This window comes from Nymphalis io, chromosome 12 (genome assembly GCF_905147045.1).
Source record: "Nymphalis io chromosome 12, ilAglIoxx1.1, whole genome shotgun sequence".
NCBI classification, from domain to species: Eukaryota; Metazoa; Arthropoda; class Insecta; order Lepidoptera; family Nymphalidae; genus Nymphalis; species Nymphalis io.
In genome coordinates this window covers 6,405,186-6,430,373 of record NC_065899.1, presented here as the reverse complement: position 1 = coordinate 6,430,373, position 25,188 = coordinate 6,405,186, and the positions used below count along the sequence as shown (strand labels likewise).

Here is a 25,188-nt window from a genome sequence, read left to right as displayed (position 1 = left end):
ACAATTATACTTGTGACATTATTATTAAAAATAATTTACTCAATTTTACCAAAGTCTTTTAATAATATATGGGAGCTTGAGATGTAAGTGTAGAAACATTGCATATGTCATTTACCATTTTTGACTTCTATTCATGCATTCATTCACGACGTTTCTCGAATAATATGAATTAGAGTTATCTGCCGTCAGCCGATATTTGTAAGAATTCTGCTACTTTATCTGCGAAGGTTACTTAAAAGTTAATATTAGTGTAAAAATAGTGCAACGCATGGTTAACAATTAATTAAATAAATAAGATCTTATTAAAAAACGATAAGCCTTGAACTACATCTATTTGTGGTGATCAAAAATACGCCGATCATTGGTCACCTCGTGTTAACGCTTAGACTGGAAAATGGCCAAATGGGGAGAAGGTGATCCTCGGTGGATCGTGGAAGAACGCCCCGATGCGACAAATGTGAATAACTGGCATTGGACCGAGAAGAACGCGGGGCCGTGGTCGAAAGATCAGTTAAAAGAGCTGCTGAATAATTTAAAGATATCGCAAAATGGTATAGATTGTAAGATTACTGAAGTGGAGAAGATAGATGGAGAGGCCACTGCAAATAATAGGAAAGGGAAATTAATATTCTTTTATGAGTGGGACATAAAATTGAAATGGGAAGGCTTATTGGCTGGTGCCAAGGATAAAGTGAAGGGTGAGATCCATATCCCGAATTTGTCTGAAGAAAATGATGTCAGTGAAGTAGATGTAAGTAACAATTTAATTTAATTTTTATGTGGCTACAACTGTTAACCATGTAAGGGGTTTTATTATAGGGCACAACTTAGAGGCAACCACTGTATTTATACACTAATTTACTAAATATATTCTTTTAAGTGGAAATTTAGTGACTTCCTATTTACAATAAATAATAGTAATAACTAATAATATTAATAATTAATTTATTAGTAACATTCTAACATGATGTTACCATTACATTATTGTAATATTTCAGTAATTTATAAAAACTATTTCATTTATTTGAAAAAAAAAAAAAATGTTTTAGTAAAAAAATAGAAATATAGTTTTACTTTTAAAAGAAAGTTTTTATTAAAAAAATGTTTTAAACATACTTTAAATTAACTGTCAATAATGAATGATGGTTTTGCATTGTTGATAACATAAAATACAAATTGGTTTTAACAGAAGTTTTCTTATTAGAAATTAAGTATATTAGTAATGAGGTGAGGAGTAAGTTATGAGGTATGATTTCAAATGTAGAAATATACTACTAAAAGTAGCTTATATTTCTTTACTACTATTATATATGTGAAAGTGAGTTTGTTTGTGTATTTATTTGTTACACTTTCATATTCTAACTACTGAACCAATCATCATGCAATTTAGTTTACACTACTTATGTATAATACTTCTACAGTTACTATATACTACAAGGAAATCAATTGGTGTTGGAAAAACCATAAGTAAAATTAGTTATATTATTAATTATATAATGTATTATGTAATTATGTGTTCTACTTATGTATGAATTGGTTTTAAGTGGAAACTTGATTGGTTTATGTACAATTTAGTAATCATATTAAACAAAGTCAATATTGAACTCTTCGTTTCCTTAATAAATTACACTCAAGTTTAAAATGAATAAAATAAAAATATCTGTAGCTAAATGTTGCAGATAAAAGATAGTATATTAATAAGGCTGATGAATTGTATATTTAATGAATATTCTAGACCTGTCTAGGATATTTTGTTTTTGTTGTTGTGGACTTTTTAATCATAACCTTTATAATTACATGAGTAACAATACTAACATAAAAATATTTATTATACACACTTCTAAACATTTCAATTCTTATTAATTTTCAGATGACTGTCACAATCAAAGGCAGTGGTGATGAAGCACAGAGGGTTAAAGCTTTTATGCATAATGTGGGAAGAGATGAGATTCGTAAGCAATTGAAAGAGTATATAAGAAGCTTGAAAGAAGAATTCTCAAAGGGTTTAATCCTGCCAAAAAAAGGAGAAGCCCCTGTAAAACCAGATAATGTCTCAACGATCACTAGTGGATTCAACAAGAAAATAAACATGGAGCCGGTAATTGCTTCCCAGAATTCACAAATTGGTTGTAAATTAGACACAAAATCAATTGAATTATCGGAGTCCTTTCAATGTCGAGCTCATGAGTTTTATGAAGCTATGACTCGAATAGAAATGGTGACTGCTTTCACTCAAGGACATGTGAAGATGGAGGCTGAGAAAGGTGGCAAGTTTTCACTGTTTGGTGGTAATGTTAGTGGAGAATTTCGAGAGCTAGTGCCGGGGAAGAAAATTGTACAGTATTGGAGATATAAGCAGTGGCCTGATCAACATTTCTCTGAAGTCACTTTTAATATAGAAGAAAAGGTAAAGTTTTATATTACAATTTTTTTGATTTAAGCTTTAAATAAAACTAATATTTACAAATAACCACAAATGATAACTTCCATTTCACATTAAGGAAGTGGTTTATAATTTATGATTATGAATTTAACTATTTGATAATTTAATCAAATTTCTAATTTATAAAAATTGAGTATCTAGCTGGAATGAAAAACATTTCACTGACATATTGATTGCCAAAATGTACTACCAGTACTCATACTCAATTAGTTATTATTTATTTCATTTCAGGATGATCATACATTAGTGACTCTGAAGCAGGATCTTGTTCCAGCAACAGAGGTAGATCAAACACGTGACAACTGGAGGCGGTATTACTTTGACAGCATTAAGCGGGCATTCGGCTTTGGTGCCTTCCTGTGATCTGAGAATGGCTGAGACAAATTAGGTAGTTATTAAGACTTCAAATTTTTGACTTACAATGCTTATAGAATTATTGTGATATTGCATATCCTCTGATTAAATGAACATTGAAATTATATTACAAGGCTAAAGAAACAAAATTTTTAAAAAACTTTTGTTTTGCTTATTGTATTGTTTATTTTTTTTCATTTGAACTAAAATTATAAAATATACTTCATTTTTTCAGGTTGAATTGTATCACTGCTAACACATTGACGAGAATTTTGATTGAAACAAGCAATGTTCATTCTTATTCTGTATAAGACTTTGTGATTTTGAATCCATTATTTTTCCAAAACACACGTTACACTCGCTTAGTATTTGTATACATTTGAACCATAAATGGATTGCTATATACAGGTGTCTCTCTGCTTTATTAGCTAATGTATTGTGAAACTAATTATTTTATGGTCTTTCCAATAAATTATGTTAGGAAGCAATTGTTTTTTATTTTTTTATTCTTCAAGTACTGTTATAATGCATCAACAGACATAACAAATATTTATTATAGATACATACTTAGTCTTTTTTTAAATTTAATATTACCTATATTAACATTGGCAGACTGGTAAGATTTTATGTTCTTGGAACACAATAATATTAATGTTTAGTGAAAAAATAAGTAATAGGTAGGTGGTACCAGCCCAGGTGCGCTTGCACAAAACCATACCACCAAGTAAATTCTGTTTTAAGCTTCGCGCGTTCTAACCACTGGGCCATCTCTGCTTATTTCTGATAAGAACTTAATAATTCAATATAATAATTAAGTAATTAAAGATTATTTTTTTACTAAAGAGGTACAAATATTTCTAATTTAGATTTATGAGAATTGATACTAGAATACTGTAGATTTTTACTTAAATTGAAGCTTAGAATTTTATACTTAATTACATTTCTTTGTCTAATAATTATATTGATGAATAAAGTTTACAACTTATTAATATAAACGTTTTAAATCAAACACATCCGTCAAAATATTTTTTCGTAAATTGGTAGAGCATAACCGTAAAGCAACATTCGTCCTTCTCTTGACTTCTGGTGCTATGTGAAGGTGTTGCCTCCGTAGTAAGCTGAAGCATGTGATTTTTCTACAAAACTAAACAATTATTACTTTTTTTGTCTATGCCATTTTATAAAAGTTCCTTTGGCCTAGATGTATGTAAATTTTCAATAAAATATATTTTATATTGAAAAAGTTATGTCAAAAAATCTAAAAAATATTTCAAATGGCTGCCCTGTAAAGTTTGTAATTTGTCACATCCGTCAGTATTCTATATATATTGTATCAATGTTAACTAATAAAAAGATTTACATTAATTGTATAAGAATAAATATATAAAAATATTTTTATTCAATCTCAAAAACTGGAATATATTTTTAATGGAATTTTTTTATGATATGATATTTTTTAAAATAGTTTGCTTTCCATTGCTCGCTGAGCGACCCTAAATTTGTGGGCCAGTCCTACGGTAAGTGTCCACGTTTCGGCACCGTAAGTCATTACAGGTAGGACGCACTGATTGAAGACCCTGGTCTTAAGCGACTGTGGGATCGACGATTCAAAAATATGACGTAACCTCCCGAATGCCGCCCAGCCCAAACGTATTCTTCTTTTAGCCTCCTTCTCAAAGTTGTGCCGGCCAAGTTGTATATGTTGTAATATTCCTGGGCCAAACTATACAACTTGGATGGGGTTTCTCTGGCAGATAGAATCCGAAATGAGGACATTCGCCAGAGAACTAAAGTCACCGACATCGCGCTTAGAATTAGCTCGCTGAAGTGGAAGTGGGCTGGTCATGTCTCCAGGCGCATTGATGGCCGATGGAGCCGACACGTGTTGGAGTGGAGACCACGCTTAGGCAAACGTAGTGTATGACGCCCTGTGACAAGATGGGCCGACGATTTAAAAAAGGTGGCAGGTTCGGGATGGATGCGGACTGCCCAAGATCGGGATGGTTGGCGTTCTATGGGGGAGGCTTTCGTCCAGCAGTGGACGGCAAAAGGCTGAAAAAAAAAAGTTTGCTTTGACTCGTAATTCATTGTTAAGTTCGATCAAAATTGGTTTACGGCTTGTAGATTCAAATAAGGGTAATTTTAACTGCCAGTGGCACGAAGTAACACCTAAAGTACTCATTCGAATGATATAGCGTAAAAGACAATTTTATCCTATATATTATTAAATGCCCAAGATAAATTATATGATTAAGAATTAATGAATTGGAGAATAGGGCTTCACTAGCCTGTGATTTTTTTACTTATAAAAATAGTTATTTTGAGGGTACCTTAAAATCATGTATGTATCACACATGATATCGCAAACGTAAGGATGAGCTTCACCTTGTCTTGCCCAGAGCCAATTTGTGGGGTTGAGCTATGCGAAAACGATGCCCACGCTTCTCTGTAATCCAGTCACTGGGTAAAATCTGACTTACAAAAAGTAAAGGAGAGGTTTAAATTGGTAGATTAGTACAGTTTGGTGTTCTAAATAATATTCTAAATAATGTACCAAATTGTTTGTGCATTTGAAGACTCCTTGCAACTTTGGTATGAAACATTTTTTCATAAATGGTTCACGAATTCCAGTGAAATCAAACTCAGCTAATTCAACAATCCACAGTTCAATTTTCTCATACAGTTTTAGTGGGCTAAAATTCTAAGTAATTTTCTCAAATCTAAAAGTAGTTAAACCAAGGAAACATCCTCGCCCAGCAATAGAAATGACGACGATGATATTTAAAAGTAATAAATGTAATCTATAAATAAACATAAACGCGCAAGAATTGGTGTTATCAGTTGACCTGTAACGAGATCAATAAATTAAGATTCCCTTCTTGACTAGTATTCGTTGTGAAGTGATATAGACATGCGGTGTTTATTGTTGCTTTTGTTTTTGGTAAGATATTTTTATATTAAATAAAACATCTTAAATTGTGTAATTTTTTTGTGATACTCAAATGTATTATTTTCTATGGGTAAATATGATAGACAATATTATTACGTAGTTACGCACTTACTTACTACGCACTCTTACTCTCTATAAAAATGATTGAAATATGTAATTGGTGTCATTCAAAACTAGTCACTAAATAAATGTAAAAAATATAAATATCTACCATAATACATTAATTATAATATTTTTATTAATAAAATTACTTTTTTCGTTAATCCACACTTGGGAAAACAATATTTAAGCTAATTTAGTGGTAGGGCTCTTTGCAAGCCCAACTGGGTACTTGAGTAGGTACCGATTAGGATGGTGAGTGAGCCCGTGTCGCTACCGGCACAAAGGACATAACTTCAGGTGGTCCTTGTAAAACAAAAATAGAACTCAAAAGTTCGTCCTGTGTACTTACTATTAATTGGTTTCGAATGAAAAGTGTTAAGTTATCGCTAACGATCCTTGTTGAGTAAATATTATGTACGTTTAAATATGAACATCAGTGTAAACAGGGTGGGGGGTACTGATTATATGACTGTGAATTCAATATACACGTACACATTGTATATGATATTTTGTAACTAACACGAAGTTCAAGAATATTCATAGATTTACAGTTTAGAGCAAAAACAAAACGAAAACTGTCTCTATTCAGTTACCTAGGTTCTTTTTTGAATCTACATTCCGTTTCAGTAGTCAATTTAATTTATCTAACAAAATGATCATCGTGCTGGTTAAAGTTACTTAAAGTTAAAATAAATTTTGATTCTGATTGAAATGAATGTACAAATATCTCAATTAATTTATAGTTTGTTTAAAATTTGTTGTCCCTTGTAATAACTACATCACTATAATAACTACACTGGCTTGCTCAACATTCAGTACAAATCGAAACAAAAAGTATTACTATAAGGAAACAGAATGATTGATTATTACCAAGAATACCAAGACGACGAGGCTGCAGAAATCTTAATCACCAGTAACGATTCTGCTTTAAATAAATCCTTAAGAGTCTCGAGCTTTGTGATTGTAAATAGCCTTCGGGCTATTATACTGTTTGTTTTTATTTTTAAAAAGGAATACAGTTTCTAAGTCTGAAACTTTACCCCAAAGAAATATACTATGTGATGACATAGTGCGTGTACTATAACATCACCTGCTCATTTGGCTAGTTTTCATTGAAATTGGCCGCCATGGTCGAAGTCAGTCTGGAGGATAGAATAGTCATCACAATTACCTATAACGCCAATAAAAAGCCAATAATTTGTTTGTATTAAGAATAGATTACTTATTACTGATCCTCGGAGATCGGCCATTCTTAGCACATAACAGCAGACTTCATGCCACATAAAAGTATCTTATCGAGTTTTTTCACTTAAATAAAGCAATAAGCTCTATATATTTTTATTCTTTTATATAGAATATACTAACGTTTTAATACCTTACAGTACTGGGAGCTTAGTTATACTTTTTTTGAGTTGACACTTATTAATTAATTTATTAATTTAGTGACATTTTATTTCAAGGTATATGCTCAAAGCAATGGAAAATTGTATGCAGGTAATCGCTTGGTGAGTATATTTGTTTTAAACCTATTAAAATAAAAAAATAATCCAAATAGTAGCTGTTGTCTAATCCGTTTCGCAAGTCTTAAATGAAATGTCGTTAATTTTTGTAAATTTTAAATAAAGCAAATTTGCGACTATAATGTCTATATTATTATATATTCCTCTGTATTATTCACTTGAAATTTACCTTCAACAGCACCAACTATTAGCTTACGTAGACTGGGCCCAGTACGTGTCTTCGGCCCTCTTATTTATACGTCATATATTACGATAGGTAATGGAACTTACAGACAACACAGATGACAGTTTTTATGAGAGCACAAAATATCGATCGGGCAGTTAAGATATCGACGTCTCTTCTCGTCGATATCTTAACTGCCCGGTCGATATTTTGTGCTCTCATAAAAACTAGGAAATATAATGCGTGTGGCGCTGTCGTCACGCGTCTAACCAATGAGAACGTTTCTATTGGGTTTCTTCTATTACAAATGAAGAAAGAAATAGTTTGTATTTCCCAAAAAAACAAATACAAGACTCGATAAATCTTGTTTTTCAAGATTGTGTTGTCTTATAAATAAAAAATATAAATTTATAATTAAATCTGTAGGATAAATTCTGATATGGAATTAATTATAAGTTAATTACGGTTCAGATCAAATAATAATTACATTTATAGTAACAGCCTGTGAATGTTCTACTTCTTGGCTAAGGCTTCCTCTCCTTTTTTGAGGAGAAGGTTTGGACCTTATTCCACCACGTTGCTCTAATGCGGGTTGGTGGAATACACATGTGGCAGAATTTCACTGGAATTAGACACATGCAGGTTTCCTAACGATGTTTTCCTTCACCGTCAAGCACGAGATGAATTGTAAACACAAATTAAGCACATGATAGTTCAGTAGTGCTTGCCCGGGTTTAAACCCACGATCATTGGTTAAGATTCACACGTTCTAACCATTGGGCCATCTCGGCTTTTTTTAATAACATTTATTTCTTTTCATTAGTGTCGAAAATGGAACTGTATTCATGAGAAACTCAATCTGACTGTTTTACCATCAAAAGAGCAGTACGGTGTTTTATTAAGAAGCAATCTACCTGATGACTGGCATGATGTAATAGATATTGCGTTGGATGCTTGTTATGAGAGTAGACCTAGGTCCTGTAGTAATGCTTGCTCCGGACAGGCGTTAATGCACTGCATTGTTGATCATTTAAATAAGGTATTATATTTTTTCAATAAACTTTATGCATTTTATGTATTGTTGAATATAACGATAAAGGGGACTTGTTCTGATTATAGATATATAAAATAGTTATAATTTATAGTAAATACATATACACAATATGATGGCTTATATGTTAGGTCATATTTGGTTACACAAACGTGTAAACACTGACGTTCAAGATAGGTAGGTACATAGTTTCTGTTCAGCTATTTATTGTATTAATTTATAAAGTAAATGTTTATCTTCCTCGGCCGTGTTCCATTTGTATTCATTTATATATCGCTTAGAATTGTCCTGCTAAATACTGGAGAAAAGAAGATGCCTGCGCTACACTTCAATCGCTTGCCGTACCTGATGCTACTTACCTGTTCTCACAAAGGTAAAAATTTAATATTTCATTAATTTGAGAGTCAGTATCTTGCCTTGTCTTTAACATGTATTATAGTCCAGCAACACCGTTGCCTATTTACCATATACTTTACCATAGCTAGTTAGTGATATTTTTGGTACTGTTCATGTTTGCGTTGTACCTACGTAATTAAATCTTATAATAATAAATAACTTATAACACCTGCGTGTTACCTATGAGTAGTGACAAGCATGGTGTATATCTGATTAAATACATTAAGGATTGCCTCAACGCCTATGACGATTGGCAATTTTGTATTCTTTTACTGATTTCGTGTTAACCAATAATAATAATATAATTTGAATTTGGTAGATTTTGGTCTACCGCGTTAAGTAATTTAAAAAATATAATGAAATTTTAAATAATTTGCAGTCAATGCAATTGTCGTACCTTTTTAGTTCTTTGTATCATTACAGCCGGTATAACGATTTCGAGAAGAATTTGCTTGTTGAAAGGAGACCAGAGATATTTATGAGAAATGTAAGTGAATTGAATTAATATTAATGAAAAATGAAACGGTAACTTTGTTATTTCTGGAATGATTTTGAATATTAGGAATGGCGAAATATGTTCATTTGAATTAGGAATTTTGTGAAAGGAATGAACGTAAAAATATAACTACATATATGAATGTAAATATGTCTTGGTACTTTGCTTGCTAATGTGTTCTCGAAGCGAGTTTTGTTTGACCAATTAATTGGTATATTCGTAGACATCGAAAACACACATTGAACCCAGAGTATTTTGATAAATTAATTAATCTTACTTTTATAATATAGTATTAATGTGTATTTCGTTTCAAGTACTTCAACAAGAAATGCTGCGAATTTCCAACGATGTTTAATAGTACGTTAAAGGAATGCGGTTTTAAGAATCTATTCTACTATCATGTTTTTCTGAAACAGAAAAAACATGATTATTTATCTCACACAACAGCAAAGGTAATAAAATAATATTCTCAATTACATTTCTACAATTATAACATGTTTTATGGTTTATAAATTAAACAATATTGAAATTGTTTTCAATTATGATTTATTGATGATTCGTAATCGTTTATTACAGGCAACGCTGGCAATAACTTATGATGAAAATAAGCCAACTATAGATAATTTTATTTTAAATGAATATGAGGAAGTAAGTACCTATATTTTATAAGCTGCTTAATTTGAGGAGTGCGTTATTTATTTATTACTTAATATTCAAATTTTTTAGCCAGTCGATCCTTTAGAATGCTGTGATATGAATGGTTTCATACGAGCCAGTTGGCGATCCGAATGCGATTTTAAATTGAAATGGGATGACGAAAACAGACTAACTATTGTAAATAATAGTGAATCTATGACTATCAATACTGAATCACAAAGGACTCTTAAAAGTAGCGATGTTAAAATCGTACCTATATCCGTAAGTTGTCAACTTCAGTTAGTGTAGAGTGTAGTTTTCTTTTATTTTTGAGTTTGCTTTTTTAGTGCGAGCAACAAAACTGCGTGTTCAGTAAGCTAAATGTTATATCCGGGGGAGTTGTGGATAAGGACGCATTTTCAAAGTTATTGGATAATATGACAAACATACATCCGGAATGGAGCAAGTCTAAAGCGAGGGTTGTTACTCAGTGTTTGAACAAACCTTTAATTGGATATGATGCTGATTGTGAAATCAACAATATATTAGCGTGTACATTTGATACACTCACCGAGGTAAGTTTTAATAATAATATTTTGAAACTCGATTTTAAGTGGTCATTTCTGCCTGTAGACATTGTCTTCGAAAAGGAGAGGAGCTTCTCAATTCGGTTGTATTTTTTTATGTTTGTTATTTTAAAATAACTTCTTATTTACATTATATATAATTTATACTCACTGCCTCGATAGTCAAGTGGTAATTGTAAGGGCAGGAGGGTTCAAATCCCAGGTCAAGCCAATAAAAAGTTACTGATTTTTTCATTCGAAAATACTCAGTAGCAACCCGGAGCCTGAAAGTTAGAAGTGTGTACACTCCCGTGCCTCAGAAAGCACGTTAGCCGTTGGTCCTGCGCCTGAACTCTTTCCGGTCGTGTCTGATTGTCGTCCCATCGGATTATAAGAGTTTAGAAATACAGAGTGCACCAGTGTTTGCGCACACACTTGTGCACTATAATATGTCCTGCGCAGTTGGCTAATCTCTTTTGATATTGGCAGCCGTGGCCGAAATCGGTCTGGACTTTTATTATTATTATTATTATTATTAATATATACTCATTTCAATTTAAATTTCATTTGATGAAAAAATTAGGGATGAAATAACCTATTTCATCAACGTATTAAGCATTTTCACTCAAACAGAATAATATTTTATTGAAGTCGTTTTTTTTTGTTAATTTATTTACTTATGTATGTTTCAAAATATCTGCGGTTTTTAACGAAATCTTATGTATTAAAAGTTTTGCTGGTGGTGAAAATTTTACTCTCGGGCATGCGTCATCTACTCATCAGTCATTACCACCACACAATATTTATATTTCACTGAGTTCCGGCTTGAAGGGTGGGTGAACTATTGTAAATAAAGCATATGATATACATTTTACATACTATGGTTTGGAATTTTCATATTTAACGAATGAAATATTAAACGAAGAATATTACATATAATATAATATTATATTCTTGTTCTATATTGAGGATGTTAAATAATTTAGAATAAAACTCGAATAACCTTTTGTTTCAGAATTGTCCCGTTGAAAATAGTGATGATTCTTGCAAGTAAGTTCTACCTAAAATAATATTTTTATTTAATTTGTTAACTGACTATACATAATAATATAGTTTGAGTTATAATTGCATTAAATACTATTTTGTAATTAATATTCTGACTTTCAGACATTCCACTTCAGTGAAAGAAGGAGTGATTTGCCAAATAAGCTCATCAAAATATAGACCAGTAAGTTTGTTTGTTATAAACGAATGAACCCATAATTATTTAAAATGTTCTTACCTTGCGGTTTTTTATTTAAATTGCTATAATTTTGTTTTTACAAAATTAACTTATAAAGCAGTAGATACATAACGATCAGTAACAGTCTGTTAATGTCCCACTGCTGGGCTAAGGCCTCCTCTCCCTTTTGAGAAGGTTTGGAGCTTATTCCACCACGCTGCTCCAATGCGGGTTGGTAGAATACACATGTGGCAGGATTTCAATGAAATAAGACACATGCAGGTTTCCTCACGATGTTTTCCTTCTCCGTCAAGCACGAGATGAATTATAAACACAAATTAAGCACATGAAAATTCAGTGGTGCTTGCCCGGGTTTGAACCCACGATCATCGGTTAAGATTCACGCGTTCGAACCACTGGGCCCTCTCGGCTTTTAATTTCCATCAATCGGATTTCATCTCGGATTTTCATAACAATCAATTGTCTCGTTATTCATATTTCCTACCATTATTTGTTTGTCAAAAATAATTTTGATAACCCCCACGTCCCGACTTCGTACTGATAACATAAGGATTACATTTAAATCCATAGCAAATCTCTTGCTATTTGTCTGATGATTGAACAATGAAAAGTATTGCCGCAATACGTCTTTTTTCTTCACTAAATAATTGTTGATTATCAATTCATAAATTGTTTTGAAAATCATTATTTTATTTGATACTAGCTGTGCCCGCGTTTTCACCCGCGTATAACTTAAAGAAATCACTAAGAGCAGACTTATAATATTTCAGTATATACATACAACATTTTTAGTTTTATTTTCATGGGATATTAATATTTATTGGTTTCCACCTGGATCTAGATAGCGCAACATACAATTGGTCATGAGAAAAACAACATTCCCTTATAACCGACATACTTGAATGTCTTTCCCTGTCCTTTATTCATTGTGACTGCAAACGAGACCTTAACAGAAAATGTGTCCTTTTAAAACTGATATTTAAATCTGTGTATTTAAAAATTAGAACTTATTATCAACTAACCGACTAAGTATAAATTTAACAAAACAATGAGAAAAAATAAATGCGGCGACGAATCGAAATACCTATCTAACCTATAAACTTTAACTTAATTAAGTTATTTATAAACCAAAAACAAATACTTAAGTATGAGTACTTTCAAACAACCTACTCAACTACCTTTTGAAATATGTCAAAACTATAAAAAGTACTAAAAACTGCCTGTAACGTTATCTTTCATAAGATATAATGTCATGTTTATAAAAACAACTTCGCAAGTAATGCATTATTATAGAACAAATTTGATTACCATGCAAAAGGTTTTAGTGAGTCAACCTTAAAAGATAGAAATATATGCTACCGTGGACGTTTTTTAGAACTTTTCAAGAAGAACAATTCCGTCATAACAACTTTAACCGTTTACGCAGCGCACGCAACGGAGGCTCTCAATAGGAATACATTTTTCCCGTTTTTACAACGCTTTTTATTCAGAATGACATTTCAAGCTTCTTACTTTAAAATCACTTCCATACAACATCCTTGCCCTATACTTACGCGCGAGTGAAGCCGCGGGCAATAGCTAGTTAAACGTATAGTATCGAAAAACAAAAGAAATGTGTATAGCATATATTGCTATATATTTTTAATCCGATATTTTGTACAGTTTTTTTAATAAGTAACCCTAAAAAAATATATTATAACCGAATACAGACAGGGGTTTACCAGGGAGCGCCGTGCGTCTCCAACATACCTGCGTTCGCTGCATATAACTCAATGCTACAGGCAATAGCTCGGCAGTTAGCGCGCTTTACACATATTCGTGTGTAATATATTCGTGTATCGTTCGGCTGAACCCTATTTAATATGATTGATATTATATATGTGAGCTCAATTACTTACATTGGAAAAAACAAATCTCTGAAACTGTCCATTTAACTTTGTTTTGTTCCTATAAACTTTCAATCGTCATAATTTTACAGACTGTTATTTATAGTTAGCTTAAGTTTCAGCTAATTGAACCGAATGAAAAAATATAGTATTTTTAACGAATAGCTGTTTGATATGATTCTTTAAATTAACATAACTTTTTATCTATAAACCGATTGAAATAAAACAAACACTAAATTTTAAACGTAGATTGCCACAATACATTAATAAAAAACACATCCAAATGAGTTAAGCCGTTTCTAAGATTAGCGCGCACAAACGCACAGGTAAACATATAAACAGACAAAAATTGTAACCATCATTGTTTTGGGTTCTATTGCGTCGATAAAGGCCCCCGATAATAGTTTTACTCATATATCTTCCATGTGCAGACAGCGATCAGTTACATTTTTATTAAATGTATAAAATAGATAAGCCTGTAACAGATAAACTTGTAACATTTAAATTCTGAAATATTCATACCATCCTTACTTTTGAAACCTTACTGAATATTTTTGTGATCGTATCAACAAATAATGGTCGGTAGAATTGCGGTCCATTTATCGTTATAATTTCCATCCACATTAACAATTAGCTTAAAAGATAAACACTCAATGTATTTAGTAAACAACAGTTCTTATTACTAATTATTCAATTATTCAGAGAAATCGTCGTCAATTCTGCGACGTACCCAATTTCATACCTTCAAAAGTTACTTCTGAATGTGGAGTCAATATGATCTACAAACTCGATTACGTCCCTGAACCAGCTGTTAAAATTAATTCTTGGAGCGAGGTTACTAATGTAAGTAAACTTTAAATAAGAATTGATAAATACAGTAATTTATATGTACCACTTATAAGAAATGCACCATCAAACCTGAGACCTAAGATGTTAAGTTCTTGTGCCTGGAATAAGAATAAGAAAACATTCATTGAAAACAAACAAAAAAAAAGTACATTGCAAATATAAAGTTATAATAAATGTTTTTAATACTTTGACTGGTGGTAGGGTAAAGTACAAGCTCGTCAGGGTAGGTACCACCCAATCATCACATATTCCGCAAAAGAGCAGTACTTGGTATTGTTGTATTCCGGTTTGAAGGGTGAGCGAGCCAGTGTAATTACAGGCACAAGGGACATCTTAGTTCCCAAGGTTGGACCACCAACAAGGGCATTGGCGATGTGAGCGATGGTTACCATTTCTTATATTGCCGGTGTCTGTGGGCGTTGGTGACCACTTGACAATGGGTAGCTCATGTGCTCGTCCGCCTACCTATAAAAACAAATGGAAATAAAATAAATAGTAATGTATATATGAAAACAAAATATATACATATTAAAATTACAAAAAAAAAACAACAAATTTATATACATATACAAATGCAATGTTATCTTGTTGCGATGTCTGCAACTGTGATGTGTCTTAGAAAGCAGTTTGAGCTTTTTTGTTGGGTTAGAACCCAACGCTGACGTTCAATGGTACTCTGTGTGGCTCTGACGAGCCATGGCAAAGTGATAAATAATTAATATGAGTAACACAACTTTTCAGTGTAAGGCTTTAACAGAATCATCAACGTGTCTTCTGAAGAAGATGGATGTTCTCAACAATTACGGATTCATTGATCGCTTCAAGATGAGGAACAGCATCAGGTTGTACTCGGAAGATTTACCTCCACTGTTTGAGGATATGTACAAAAATGTTTTTGACTATTCACCGTTATACAGGAACCACTGTAGCACTTCTAAAAAGCTTCTTAACTTAATCGATTCGATGTTTATGGTAAGTTTTTTGGTTGGTCTAACTTATGTTCATTTTTTTAATTTGAAAAGAGTTTTTGGACCATTAAGGTTTTAATATTAATTGAAGGTTTAATTTAAATTAGAGGTTTGGAATATGTTAATTAATTTGTTTTTCGTATAGAGTTACTGCTAGACTAAGACCTCTTCTCCTCTCGAGGGGAAAGTTTAAAGATTATTCCATAGCACTTCTCCATATATTATATGTAAACGTATATGAAAATAATTTATGATAACGATTACATTACGTAAATAATAGTCGATGTCACGTGGTTATTAATTATTATTATTCAATGGAGACGCCATAACAAAATAATACATTTAACGATTTTATTAACAAACGCAATTATTTATAATTGATTTGGTTGTTTCAGAGTTGTCCATATTTAAAATTTAAAAAAGATGATTCATGTACAAATCTTATGAAGAAGATAAGGCGATTGTCGGATTTGGATACATTTAGACAAAGACTTTCTACTTCGAAAGACAACACGAAAAAATATCGAAGAACTGTCCCATTAAATAAATCTTCACTTAAGAACAATGCTATATATAATTTTGGTATTCTGGCTAATGGAAATGTTCCGCCCATAAAAGTGATAGACGTGAAACCAACGGAGAAAATTTTAGTAATTCAACCAGTGTACGCTCGAGTGCCTAAAGAGCCAGTATTTATAAATTCTCTACATAATGACGGAATATTTAGGTCATGATCTATGAAAATATCTTTGCTTTTCTAACATATAAATTTTATAATATGAGATAAAGATAATTGATTTATTTATAATGACTAGCGATTATATTATTTGATACAAACGGTGTTTTTTAGATGATAAACTGCAAAACTTATAGCTATGCTTATCTAATGTATAATCTGTTTAATGAGAGAGAAAGAGATAGGGATAAGTGAATAGTGGTAAAGTTTAAGGGTGGTTTATATATTTTTAGAATAAAATAAGTAAAAATATCAAATGGTTTGAGTAGTATTCAAACAAGTTCCTAATTTAGCGTTGTTCGTTATATTTTCGTACCTACCATAGGTATTCGTATTTAATTTATAAGTTTTAATAAATATTATAGTATTCTAATAAATAAAACAAACTTTCGAAGCAATATGTGTATTTATAGTTATTATATACTGTCACAGAAACTATTGTACTTATATTTATTCTTAAAATAATACATTTTATTACAAGAATCTGTAGCAATGTGGTTCGGCAAATATTTTTTCAGTCTTATAAATTTCGAATAGATTTGTTTATTGTAAATGTCAATAGTTTTATAAAGTTTTTATAATCGATTGCAAAAATGGTCGTGAAAATCGATCGATACGATTAAAATTCGGTAATTTGTAATTTCATCCGTAAAATAAATAATTAAAACACGCTATATAATAGTTACATTCAAAACCACACAAGATATTAATTTGGATATAATTTTGTTTTTTTCAATACATTCATTTGTTTATAATTTTTTATCTAAAATATAAGTAATAAATTAAAATAAAGCAAGAAAATGGGCACGCGAGTTTTACTCAAGACTATTTTTTTAACAATAATAACAAAAAATATTAATAATAATGTCTATTTTAAGTTCATTCTAATATCTTAAATGTAATTCCATATTTTAAAGTCGAATTTAAAATGAAATAAATGAATTATGAGAAAAAAATAACAGATACCAAAAGGCAAGCCAAAAATTTAGCTTTCATATATTCGAGTCGATAAAAACTAAAATTTCTAAACTATACATTTCCATGTATTAAGATACGATTAGAAATAATAATTATTTACAGAAACATTTCATTTGATCAAGAAGATTATGTTACTGTCTAATAAGAAATTAGAACTAAAATTTGAGAAAACTCAACAGTTTTTGTTGTTTAAAAAATAAAAAAAAACAACTTTTTAATCGCACTTACATTAACATGAATGTGCCAGCACTAATATTAGATCTTACATATACACAAAAGAAATATAAAACGAAATATTATTAATAAAATAAGTAAATTATACAAGCATATAATATATTTCACGCAACGGATTCAATACATATAGTGTAAGACTTATACATTATATAGTTCAACAAACGAACGGTATTCACAATACGAACATACATTTTTATTTTCATTTTTAATTTTTAAATCCACGTAAATCGAAACCTAAATGCAACAATCACAAAAATTTACTATCGAAATGATTAATTTACCATATCATTAAGGAACATAGGAGCCAATACAAACGACATTCTAGTATCAAGTCATTATATAATAACAAAATTTATATAAGTTGATCAATATGTAAGTTATCTGAGTGTTTGAGATGTTCACGGCATGTTTAGACTAATACTATCAAAATTTCTCATCGATCGCGTATCAGCGTTTAGATTGTGGGTCCCGGTATTGATTCTTGTTAGGATCTCTTGCTGGAGGGCTTTCAGAGTCCTCATGGCGGACATATCCGTGGAAGGTGCTAGAAGCAAGGCTCGTCGTGCGTGGGGCAAGGCGTCGGACGGTTTGTTTAGAGCTAATATTGCTCGTGCCATTGCGTAGGAGCATTCAAATGCGTTGGGACGCAAGACGGACGCGCGTGCTGCTAAGTCTAAGGCCTCTGATGGTTCCTGTTAATTAAATTTTAATTAAGTTTACTCTAAATAAATATTTATATGATTATTTTACTATATGTTGATAGAAGAATTTTAATTGCATAAATTTCTCAATCGATTAAAAATTGTTGTTACATCCTAGACAGTACAGTAACAGCCTGTTAATGTCCCACTGCTGGGCTAAGGCCTCCTCTCCATTTTGAAGAGTTTGGAGCTAATAAGCTACCTATTTTACCAACAATAAGTTTAAGTTAGTGCATGAATTAAGTTGGAGCAGCGTGGTGGTATTCCACCACGCTGCTCTAATGCAGGTTGGTAGAATACACGTAGCAGAATTTCAATGAAATTAGACCATTGCAGGTTTCCTCACGATATTTTCCTTCACCGTCAGCACGAGATAAATTATAAACACAAATTAAGCACATGAATATTCAGTGGTGCTTGCCCGGGTTTGAACCCACGATCATCGGTTAAGATTCACGCGTTCTAACCACTAGGCCATCTCGGCTATCCTAGATGTACATACATATATAATAGATTTCACTTGTCAGTTTTAACTTGCAGATTTAAGTTTATTACTAATTATTTATATTAATCGATAAAGTAATATTTGATCTTTTAATAATCTCAAGTATATTTTTTGTCTAAAAGATACTCACATTAAGTTTCCTTTTGCACCTGGACATGTTCAGTAAAAGGTTTGTTTTTAATTGCACAAAGGCAGACACGTGTTCGTGTGGAACAGGTTGAGTGGAGGGTGTCGTTAGCCCTTCATCGCTGATGAGCGGATTTATCTTCTTGAGCGCGTAGTGGTAACGGTGCGCGGCTTCGGACGGACGGTTCTTACGGTACAACATGTTCCCGTCTTCAAGCAACTTGTTTAGGAGTATTAGCCTGAAATTGTTTCGGTTTTTAATATATTTCAAATTTTCTAAACAAAAACTATTGTTAAAAAAAAATGTCTGTAACAAATATTTAGGATACAAAAGCATATTTAGTTAACATTTGGAACTTAAGTAAAATAAAAAATGAAAAAAAAATACCATTTGATCACCAATTGATTTAATATGAAATGACAATCAAATTAATAACTTACATAAATTCTGGTTTGCCTGATGCCATTACCCATGTCGTGGGACCGAGTTTAGCCCCTTTTCTCAAAAAGCAATTGACCACCTAAAAAAGAAACAAATTTGAAATAAATCTAGTACAACAATATCATAAAACGTTTAACCGTGCTAATACTGCTAGTTAAGTGATTTATAAAATCGTTGGAATAAATGAAAATTATTGAATATTACTCACGGGAACATTCCGTTGTCCAATAGCTCTGTCTAAAGGCCTCAGTCCGCTGTGATCGACTCTCTCCAGAGACGCTCCACGTTCTAACAAGAGTTCTACTAGTTCTGCTGGACCTCCGCAAGCGAGGCCTAATGGTGTTCTACCGCTACCGTCTGGTTGATCTAAAATACGATTGGAAAAAGTAAAGTATTGTTAACTTTATAATGTATTTTTCATGATTACAACTAAATAATTATATCCATGATATTGATCATATATGATAATTATATTTACTCACCGATTGTAGCTCCTTTGTCTAATAATACTTGTATTGTCGGTATTCTGGAACGTAGGCTTGCCCATCCTAGTGGTGATATACCATCAGCATCTACTGCATCTGGATCAGCACCTAAGGAAAAATAACATAAGTTTCTCATCTCACGTCATGTTAATATGCGTTGAATGTGAAATTTAACATTGAGAAAAATCTATGTTCATTTAATATGATATGAAATTTAAATAATATTTTTAAACTTACAATGTTCTAAAAGCATCTCAACAACATCAGCATGACCTTCAGCCGCTGCCAATATTAGAGGGTTCTTTCCTCCAGATCCCATAACGTCTGCCCCAGAATCTAATAATCTCAGTACTAAAGCTGTTCTGCCGTTCTTCGAAGCTAAAGCTAGGGGAGACATTTGTCTTGCGTTCAAAGAGTACGGCGTTGCTCCACGGATGAGAAGAGCATCAGCGATGGCCGCGTTTCCAGTAGAGCAAGCTGCTGTTAGAGCGGTCTCACCAGTTACAGGGCAGATACCGTCAGGCTGTGAAATTTTATTACTATTAATATCTTCGAACATAATGAAATTAGTGCACTCACTTGAAAATTGTTAAATTTAACTCGTGATGTTAATGACATATTATTTAATATTATTATTGCGATGCATGTTATAATAATTATGATGTTAGTAGCACTACTAATAGAAAATGTCAACAAAATAATTAGAAAACTTACTATTAACTCTGCTGTATCCAAAAGATATTCTACAATATCTAAATGTCCATTTTGAGCAGCGGCTATTAGAGCATGTCTAGAACCGGGAACTAATTGTTCAATATTGTCTTCGTCTATTTCTATCGAATTTCTGTCCTCTTTTCCTGTCTGGCATCCCAAGAGGTAAATTACGGTATCTCGATGACCATTTTTAGCTGCATGTACAAGCGGAGTCTGCTCTGCTGTATCAGTGTGACTTAGTGATGCCCCTGTAATGTAAATTTCAATATTTAACTTTATTCATATCTAATTCAACAATTTTTTGTATATACGATAAAATAGTTTCATCTTCTTACCTGATGCTATCAACATTCTAGCGACATCAGTATGACCTCTTTGACATGCCAATGATAAGGCTGAACACCCTTGAGAGTTTGTCATTTCCAGATCAGCTCCAAATTCGATTAGCAATCCAACCATTGATATAATTCCTTGATAAGCATACATGCACAATAATGGCGCATTTCCAAGACAATCAGTTATCTGATTTGGCGACCCTCCTGCTAATAGCATTAAACGTGAAACTTTCACATTTGGAGTGTATATATTTCTTAAGTTAGCAACAGCTTCACCGACGTTTGCAGAACTTGAAGCAACCATCATAGCTTGCAAATCTCGAGGACATAACCCTAATTGTGCTGGTCCCATGTTTCTGTACATATGAGCTTTAAGGATGTGATGTCCTAATTCCATAGATTTCTCTGGGTCTAAAGGCGCTTGTACTCTCGATAGTCTAAAGGCAATACCACAATGCCCAGCTCTTAAGTCACACAAAAATTTAGAGCTTTCATTATCATCACGACGTATTAACCACTCCCTGAACGATGGATGGAAAAACATATAAGTGTTATCAATTCGTTTTACGAGAAAGTCACTAAGACTTTCAAATCTGTGACAAAATTCTTCCCATGGTAAGAATGTGTCGACGAGTAAAGAGTTGACCGAATAATAAATTTCTACCAAAGTAAGTGGATACAAGGCAGCTAAGCAAACACTTAAAATGTGTGTCACCTTTTCAAACGACTGTACGGTGGGGAATCTCAAATTGAATTGTAGTAGAAATATTTGTGCTAGTGATATGGGTACAACTTTGTAATTTGTTGATTTCACAACTATATGGCTTCTTTCAAGAAGATCCAAAATTAATTTTAAGAACAAGAACGATCCTTGGCTCAAATGAAGAACGTATTGTGCAAACTTCATAACCGAATTATGTACGCCTTCGGTTTTGCCCGTAGAACTTTTGATATTTGTTTCTATTATGGGTGCAGCTTGAACTCTCGCGTTGAAGTATTCTAGCAAATCTTTATGCACATTGTCTGATTCGTCCAATCCCAGTCTTGTGTATGGTAGTTGTTTAGTCAATTCAAGAAATTGTGTTCTAATAGTTGCTACAATTTTTAGCCAAGACGGCATTTCGGGCACGTGTCTTGTTAGAAAAGAAGCGATTGTATATCCGTGATCTGGTCTATGATATTCAGCTTCACAGAGACCATCAACAAGAATGATGCTGTTTGTTGAATCTATACTTCCATTCTTTCGCAAAATTATAAGTGGTTCTATGATGCCTCTCAGGAAAGCTAAATCCGGGTCAGCGATGCATTCTTTTAAAGAGAGGCAAGCTAACAGATGCGGTTCGCTCAATAGGTATTCTCTATATGCTTGCAGCCTGGGTGCTTGGCAAAGCTGTGCTGCAAGAGAGTGAACGAACTCGCCAACAAGGCATGTGCTGTTGTTATCGGCCTGTAAATATATATTTTTTGTTAATATTACATGTTTTTTATTATTTATCATCTAAAATAATTTTAATTACACATAAAGTAGATATACCTGACAGAAATGATACGCGACGACTTGTGATGCTAGATGAGTGACCATTCCTGCAGCAACTTCTTCAGGCAAGACTTCTCTTATATCTGACTGCTCTCTTAGCTCCTCATATTCGAAGTTTCTTTTACGACCAAAGCACGAATATTCCACGAGTTGAAGAATTAATGCTGTCTTACCTGTGCCTGGACAGCCTGAGATTAGTATACCTGTAATGAAGATTTTGATATAAAAATATGAAATTAATGTATTCATTATATTTAAAACATTAAATTAACAGAAAATATCTCACCAGAAGAAGTTGACGCTAATGCCTTCTCCATATCTCTAATTAACCAATGTCTCCCGGAAAAGATATTTTCGCTTTCACTCGAAGGCACTTCGAAGAATAATGGTCGCAGAGTGAGTTGAGGTGTGGGGTGAACTATAATAGATAAAAAAACAATACATTAAAATAACAGAGCTTAAATTACCAATTAGGTTTATCATATTTCTTAAATTCTGATTGATTTAGTTATATATTTATATTGAATAAAACTTTACTTTCTATATGATATAAATCACTAATATTTTTAGTAACTACCTTTCTTTAATTCTGATGATGTAGTAGATTGCTTGTTGCTGAGCCGAGCTGAACGTCTCGCCGCTGTCTTCCTGTTCTTGAAGAAGCCGCTTGACATCCGTGTCAATTCTTCCCGACCATTTTGCAACGCTGAAAGTAAATATATTATGAAATTATTTATTACTTTACAAAAATGGTTAGGTCAAATGATGAAATAAATATTGAAATAATATTATAATCTGTATCATCACAATTAATTCCTGACAATGAAAGTCTATGCGGGAGATAGATTACGGCCAACTATGAATATTGAGATTTGTTCTTCGCTTACCATCAAGCAATATTTGTTTGATAACCATCAAAAATGTCTAATATTTATATACCATTAACAGAGTGCCTTCTGCTGCCAGGACTAGAAGACGAACAGTTGCTAGCGGCCGACAAGGACATGGAAGCGAGGGATCCGAGAGAGTCCCTGCCAATAGGAGTTGCTGCATCTACTTCTGACGAACCAGTTAGCGTTGATACCTTAAAGCAAATTTTTGATAAGATTGTTATCGGTATAAGGTGTATGGTATATGTATAGATGTTCCTTAAGGTATTAAAAGAGCTACATTCAATGTGTAGTATTATATTGGCCAATAACCATTATGGACAAACCAGAATTACATTTATAAGAATATTTTTATCATCAATATAAACTGCTGTTGAATATAAAAAAACATTAGCTGGTGTCTGGAGATCATCACTTGAAAATATGTAATAAGATAAATAAAATTGAATACGACCTAATCACCACATTTATCTGTTAGTAGATCTATGTATGTGAATGTGTGTATATTAACAAAATGAACTCACAGGACTGGTGTTATGGGATGCCAAAGTGTGAGCGTCTAAGGAGGCAAGTGACGTGCAACTATCGCGGGATTTGTGCCGGGAACCGCGTCGCTCCCCCAGCAACAATCCCAAACGCATGTAGAGATCATTCTGTCGCCTCGATTCGTATCCTTGCTTGATATGACCGCCTTCATCATCTGAAATATATTTTAAACGTTACTTTACGATATTTGCTGTCGATGACATGCATCACTCACATTCCATGCTTGTGCTGTACTTATTTATAATGTGTAATATATAATAAAATAAAACATTTAATGCGTTTTTATATAACATATTTATATATTTTATTAACCTATAAACTACGATATACATACATAAAATTAAAAAATACAAAATTTGATTTGGCGTGTATTTTACAAATAAACACCCCATGCTCAAAATATATTAAAACGAGTCCAGCACAAAAATTAACCAGATTTGCAAATAAAATCATGCAACTATCGAATTGCAATATATCAAAATATAGTAATTGATATCAATACCTTTATAATAAAAAAACAGTTGTATCAATATTAGCATTTATTGACATTTTCAATAGTGAGACATATAATAGAAATAAATATAAATTTGAACAATTTAAAGGAAATATTTTGTGGTCCGAGAGCGATGGAAGAGCGTCTGCAAAGCTATTTAACTCGCAACTGAGAGTGATATTTAAGTATTGATAATAATAATAGTTATTATTTATTTACGTAAATAGATTTATATGTTATATTCTATAAACTAAGTGTACTAGAACTATGATTAATAAACATAAGCATAGGAAGTCACTACCGCTAAATTAAGACTCTATTGGTAAAGGTAGCAATACACAGCTGTATCATAAATATATATAATTATAAATTTCGTATAAATCATGGGTGTTGCTTGATTGAAGTAAGAAAAATCATAACCCAATTAAACTTCGCTATAATTTATTACGCAAGTGAAGTGATGGGTTGGTTCGGTCATATTATCGTAGGTATGTGTTATAAGCAGGTAAATTGTAGATGTCTTCCCATTGGATTAAATCCACATTTGCAATTGCTGCTTTTACGCTAATGAAGTTCAATAACCTGCGACTTCCTTAAGAACTTTAAATAATTTAACTTCTGACTAAGAATACAATTAAAACATTTATTAAAAAATGCAACGGAAATAGACATATATTCACATGGATTATGAGAAATTGTAGCCAACGATTCCCACAGTATTTATTAAAATATGCTTTCTTATCAACAATATGAGAGCATGAGATTATGTCTATTGTGTGCTAAAGTCACGATTGCAAGAACAAAACTATAATAATAGATTAAAAGTGCTTTATAGAATTCTTT

The 25,188-nt window shown here is 32.3% G+C and overlaps 3 protein-coding genes across 6 annotated transcripts in view; 2 read left to right on the top strand and 1 right to left on the bottom strand.

The window, feature by feature from the left end:
- Window positions 1-130: 130 nt before the first annotated feature.
- LOC126772376 (activator of 90 kDa heat shock protein ATPase homolog 1) lies at window positions 131-3,285 on the top strand. The gene is made up of 4 exons (XM_050492729.1): window positions 131-751; window positions 1,871-2,407; window positions 2,675-2,831; window positions 3,033-3,285. The coding sequence occupies exons 1-3, from the start codon at window positions 395-397 to the stop codon at window positions 2,804-2,806; spliced, it is 1,026 nt and encodes a 341-aa protein (XP_050348686.1). The 5' UTR covers window positions 131-394; the 3' UTR covers window positions 2,807-2,831; window positions 3,033-3,285.
- A 2,390-nt stretch (window positions 3,286-5,675) lies between these two features.
- Window positions 5,676-17,191, top strand: LOC126772333 (uncharacterized). Of its 2 annotated transcripts, XM_050492660.1 has the most exons (14): window positions 5,676-5,738; window positions 7,310-7,354; window positions 8,356-8,571; window positions 8,865-8,956; window positions 9,403-9,466; window positions 9,790-9,927; window positions 10,052-10,123; window positions 10,202-10,393; window positions 10,459-10,686; window positions 11,693-11,727; window positions 11,845-11,905; window positions 14,509-14,649; window positions 15,397-15,627; window positions 16,019-17,191. In XM_050492660.1, exons 1-14 carry the CDS (start codon window positions 5,709-5,711, stop codon window positions 16,355-16,357), a joined length of 1,884 nt encoding a protein of 627 aa, XP_050348617.1. In that variant the 5' UTR covers window positions 5,676-5,708; the 3' UTR covers window positions 16,358-17,191. The 2 variants fall into 2 exon arrangements, with proteins under 2 accessions (XP_050348617.1, XP_050348618.1); XM_050492661.1 differs by lacking the exon at window positions 9,790-9,927.
- Window positions 17,192-17,539: 348 nt separating this feature from the next.
- LOC126772304 (protein TANC2) overlaps window positions 17,540-25,188 on the bottom strand; it is a 133,919-nt gene continuing 126,270 nt past the window's right edge. For all 3 annotated transcript variants that reach the window (XM_050492598.1, XM_050492596.1, XM_050492597.1), the window contains 13 exons: window positions 23,831-24,006; window positions 23,356-23,500; window positions 22,994-23,122; window positions 22,703-22,834; window positions 22,414-22,619; window positions 20,880-22,326; window positions 20,545-20,792; window positions 20,068-20,353; window positions 19,828-19,938; window positions 19,554-19,711; window positions 19,345-19,424; window positions 18,908-19,142; window positions 17,540-18,263 (listed from right to left, as the gene is read on the bottom strand). In XM_050492598.1, the coding sequence (XP_050348555.1) occupies window positions 17,970-18,263; window positions 18,908-19,142; window positions 19,345-19,424; window positions 19,554-19,711; window positions 19,828-19,938; window positions 20,068-20,353; window positions 20,545-20,792; window positions 20,880-22,326; window positions 22,414-22,619; window positions 22,703-22,834; window positions 22,994-23,122; window positions 23,356-23,500; window positions 23,831-24,006 (3,647 nt within the window). In that variant the 3' untranslated portion in view covers window positions 17,540-17,969. The remainder of the gene's footprint in view (window positions 18,264-18,907; window positions 19,143-19,344; window positions 19,425-19,553; window positions 19,712-19,827; window positions 19,939-20,067; window positions 20,354-20,544; window positions 20,793-20,879; window positions 22,327-22,413; window positions 22,620-22,702; window positions 22,835-22,993; window positions 23,123-23,355; window positions 23,501-23,830; window positions 24,007-25,188) is intronic.